General features: G+C 43.3%; 1 protein-coding gene across 1 annotated transcript; it reads left to right on the forward strand.

Moving 5' to 3' along the window:
* Positions 252–1,359, forward strand: FTMT (ferritin mitochondrial). Its single transcript, XM_005709415.3, has one exon. It carries the CDS (start codon positions 331–333, stop codon positions 1,057–1,059), a length of 729 nt encoding a protein of 242 aa, XP_005709472.2. The 5' UTR covers positions 252–330; the 3' UTR covers positions 1,060–1,359.

Below are 4,348 nucleotides of genomic sequence, written 5' to 3' on the forward strand. Positions count from 1 at the left end.
TTTCTTTTGCAAGTCACAGCATCTACTTTTTTCGACAGCATTTTAAACTTAGATGAAATAGTAAATTACAAAAGCCCAAGACCAGAAATCTCGCGTCGACGATGAGGGAAATGTTTATAACTGTTTCCAGTCTTTTCCCCACCGCGAATGACGCGCGCGTCCGCAGCAGCCCTCCGCCTGGAATTCGGTGAGTATGGAAGCGAAGGGGCGTGTGACGCAGTCGCTGTCGCCTAAGGCTGCGTTCTGATTCAGATCTGGTGCCCGGGCGGCGCCTGACTGCGCGCTGGGCCGGCCTGGCCTCAGTTTCCCTACTTCTAAATAGGAGAGGCTATGCTGCCCTGTTTCTTGTTCTTTCCCAAGCACATCAGCACATCGTTGGTGTTCCTGCGCAGTGCGCGCCACGGCTTCGCTTTCCTGCCGCGCTGGGTCCCCAGGCTGTCCTCGGGTTACCCGCCGGCCGCCCCCATCCGCCTGCTGGCCGCAGCCGCCTCTTCCCGGGGGCCGGCAGATGCCGCCGGCGCCCCGTCCCGGGTGCGCCAGAACTTTCACCCGGACTCCGAGGCCGCCATTAACCGCCAGATCAACCTGGAGCTCTATGCGTCCTACGTGTACTTGTCCATGGCCTATTACTTCTCCCGAGATGACGTGGCCTTGCACAACTTTGCCAGATATTTCCTTCGACTGTCCCGGGAGGAGACCGAGCACGCGGAGAAGCTGATGAGGCTGCAGAACCAGCGGGGAGGACTGATCTGCCTGCAGGACGTCAAGAAACCGGACCAGAACGACTGGAAGAGTGGGCTGAATGCCATGGAGTGTGCTCTGCTCTTGGAAAAGAATGTGAACCAGTCGTTGCTGGAATTGCACACTCTGGCATCAGAAAAAGGTGACCCCCATTTGTGCGATTTCCTAGAAACCCACTATCTGAATGAGCAGGTGAAATCTATCAAAGAACTGGGTGACCACGTGAACAACTTGGTTAAGATGGGGGCCCCCGAGTCTGGTCTGGCAGAGTACCTTTTTGACAAACATACCCTTGGAAATGAAAACAATCACAACTAACCCATAGGCTGCCTTCACAAACAGGGTGTGCCAGGACCCAGAGGCAGCTGTTTCCTCCTTTCTTTTTATATTCTTCTCTTATAATGTCTCAATAAAGTGATTTGTAGAGAAAATGTATTTAGCCCTATGTTAACAATGGCTGTTTGCCCAGCATCAAGATGATTTTCCCAGCCCAGAATGAGATGGTAGAAAAAAGACTGCAAAAAAGCTACTGAAATAGATGCAAACTAAATTTTTACAGTGACCAAATATTATTCCAGACCATGACCCTGCAATAAATGTTGATGAATTTCAACTCAACAAATGCCTGTTATTTTCAAGACATGTTAAAGGCTAAAGTGGAAACATGTGTAAGATAAATAGGCAAATAACTATAGCAAGATGGAGGATATGTAGTACTGCAAAAATAATCCGTGCAAAGTTCTGTAACAAGTTTTACCCTTTTCTAAAAGTGCAATCTGTTTTTGAAGGATTTTGTGATCAACCAAATTCAAGAAAAGCTAAAAAAGTATAAATGCTGGATTTGGAAAGACACAATGTGTGCTAGCACGTTAAGGGCTCTGGTAAATCTTGAAATTAAAAACAAAATCCAAACCAAAAAATTACTGGATTATTTTTCATTTAGCTCAGTGTTTCCCAAACAAACCCAGTCTCACTAGCTTTTTGTGTGTGTTTTAGCAATGATAATATAACCATACCTATATATCTGATAATAGACTATGCAGCCTCCCTTTTAACATACCATAAAGAGTGAATACACTGCAGAAAACACATTCCTGTGGCCTTTAAAATGAAGCTGAAAGAACATTAGGATGGAAAAGTCAAGAAGGGATCCATAGTAAAAGAAGCATCAGCTGTTTTCTTGGGGAGGCGGGAGAAGGGGCAATAAAGTGAGTAGGAGAATACAATACGTCCCCTACATACGAACCTTTAAGTTTTGAGCATTCAAAGATGCAAGCATGCATTCACATGTCCAATCATGTTAACTTAGTTCATGTGTTTGGCGTACTTCGTCACATGTACGCATCCTCTACAAGTGGTTGTGTTTTTGTGTACTTTATTGTATACCACCATATAGGGTATCTTCCCTGGTGACTCAGATGGTAAGGAATCTGCCTGCGATGCGGGAGACCAGGGTTTGATCCCTGGGTCAGGGATATTCCAAGGAGAAGGAAATGACAACCCACTCCAGTATTTTTGCTTGGAGAGCTCCATGAACAGAGGAGCCTGGCGGGCTACAGTCCATAGGGTCACAAAGAGTCGGACATGACTGAGTTACTAGTGCACACACACGCTACATAGAATATAGTAGTACAGTATCTTTTTAAGTAGAATTGAATCCAGCAAGGAGCCAGAACCTGTGCCAGCAACACCAGGCATGAGTGAAATTGCAGTTTGTTCTCCATCTATATTGCAAATGGATCCTTCAGCTCTGCTTTCTCCCACCTTGTCTCCGTCCTCCAGTCAGTATCTCTTCTTGGCCTTTTTGCTCAATACGAGCCCCTGTATGCCAGATGTTGTAATGCCGTACTGTACTTTTCAAGGTACTATACTGTAAGATTAGAAATGTCTTAGTTTTTGTTTGTTGTGTATTATTTATGTGAAAAGTAGTATAAACCATCATAGTACAGTACTATATGCGATTGTGTTAGTTGGGTTCCTAGTCTAACCTTGTTGGACTTACTAACCAATTGGGCTTACAAACTTGCCCTTGGAATGGAACTCATTCGTATGTAGGGGACTTAATGTATTTTGGTCAGTAGACCTTTGGCTAGACTAAGAGTGCTGGTTGGTGGTTGGAAAGATGGGCTAGAGCCCAGCTAAGGAGGTGAGAAGGAAAGGTAAGGTTCGATTTAGTGAGCAATGGCAGTGCTTCAAAGGGATCCCAACAGGAGAATGCTGTGCTAAATGATGAGCAATCAGAAGTTTAGTTGTAGAGAATAAAAATCTGAAAACAACCTCGATGTTGGTGTTAGTTTGGGTCCTCTGAGAAACAGATGCCAAGATGGGATTAAGTGCAGGAAAGAACTGTGTTAGGGAAAAAATAAAGGATGTTGAGAGGAAATGGGAAAAGAGCTGGGAGAAGCAGGGAGAGACTTCAGACTCTGTGTGAGTCTGATCCTGAGGGAAGGAAGAAAGGGAAGTTGTACATAGTTCTCCAGGAAATTCTGCAGTTCAATAGAGTAGAGAGAGACCTGTCTGGGAGACCTCCAGATAAAATTGCTCATCAGAGGAATACCAAGCTTCTGAGAAATGGGCCTGCCTACGTACATTTCTGGCATTCAGTTATTAACTGGGAGGGACCCATAGGAGGGGCTTCCCAGGTGGCTCAGTGGTAAAGAATCTGCCTGCTTATGCAGGAGACGCAGGAGACACAGGTCCAATCTCTGGGTTGGGAAGATCCCATGGTGAAGGAAATGGCAAACCACTCTAGTATTCTTGCCTGAAGACTCCCATAGACAGACAAGTCTTAGCAGGTTAGTCCATAGGCTTACAAAGAGTTGGATACAACTGAGTGACTGAGCATGGCCAAAGGAAGTGCAGCCTTGCAACAAACTAAGGGATGGATCAATTTTAGAGCACAGCAGCTTGGGCCTTTGGCAAATCGTGCACCCTTCAGTACCAGATTTGAGAGCTACACACACATGACTGCACAAACTCAACAAAACAATTTAAATTAAAACCGCATATTTGGAAATGTTCTGCAGCTATTAAATATGATTTTGTCAAACACATAATGAGGTGGACAGAAATTCACAATGTGTTACCTTAAAAATAAGCATATTGTAAGGTAGGGTTATATTATATAATTGCATATATATATAGACTTCCAGGGGAAATTATATAAAATATATGCATATAAAATGGAAATATATATACCAACAAATGTAACTGAAAAATCTCTTAGTGATGTTGTGTTTGATATTTATTTTCTTTAGCTACTTGTCTTTTAAAAATAAATTCCTTAACATGGGCACCAATCATCATAATGATAGAAAAGTAAAGCTATAAAAGAAAAATAAAGCAAAAAGGGCTGAACCATGGTGAAACCAAAGAATATAGAAACAAAGACATGCTGGAGAGGGTTTAGAGATAGAATCTTTTTAATTTTGCAGATGCTTCAATGAAGAAAATTCAGAAATGGGGTATAGGAAGAAAATTAGTAGAGTTCAAACCAGAGAATAGACAAGTTGAAAAAAAGCAGGAATCACAACAAGAAGAATAATTGAGGTTGGAGAGTCCATGATGATTTGCTTTTGATTATGTGGATCAATCTCACTGCACAATG

Source organism: Capra hircus, chromosome 7 (assembly GCF_001704415.2).
Source record: "Capra hircus breed San Clemente chromosome 7, ASM170441v1, whole genome shotgun sequence".
In the NCBI taxonomy this organism is placed as follows: Eukaryota; Metazoa; Chordata; class Mammalia; order Artiodactyla; family Bovidae; genus Capra; species Capra hircus.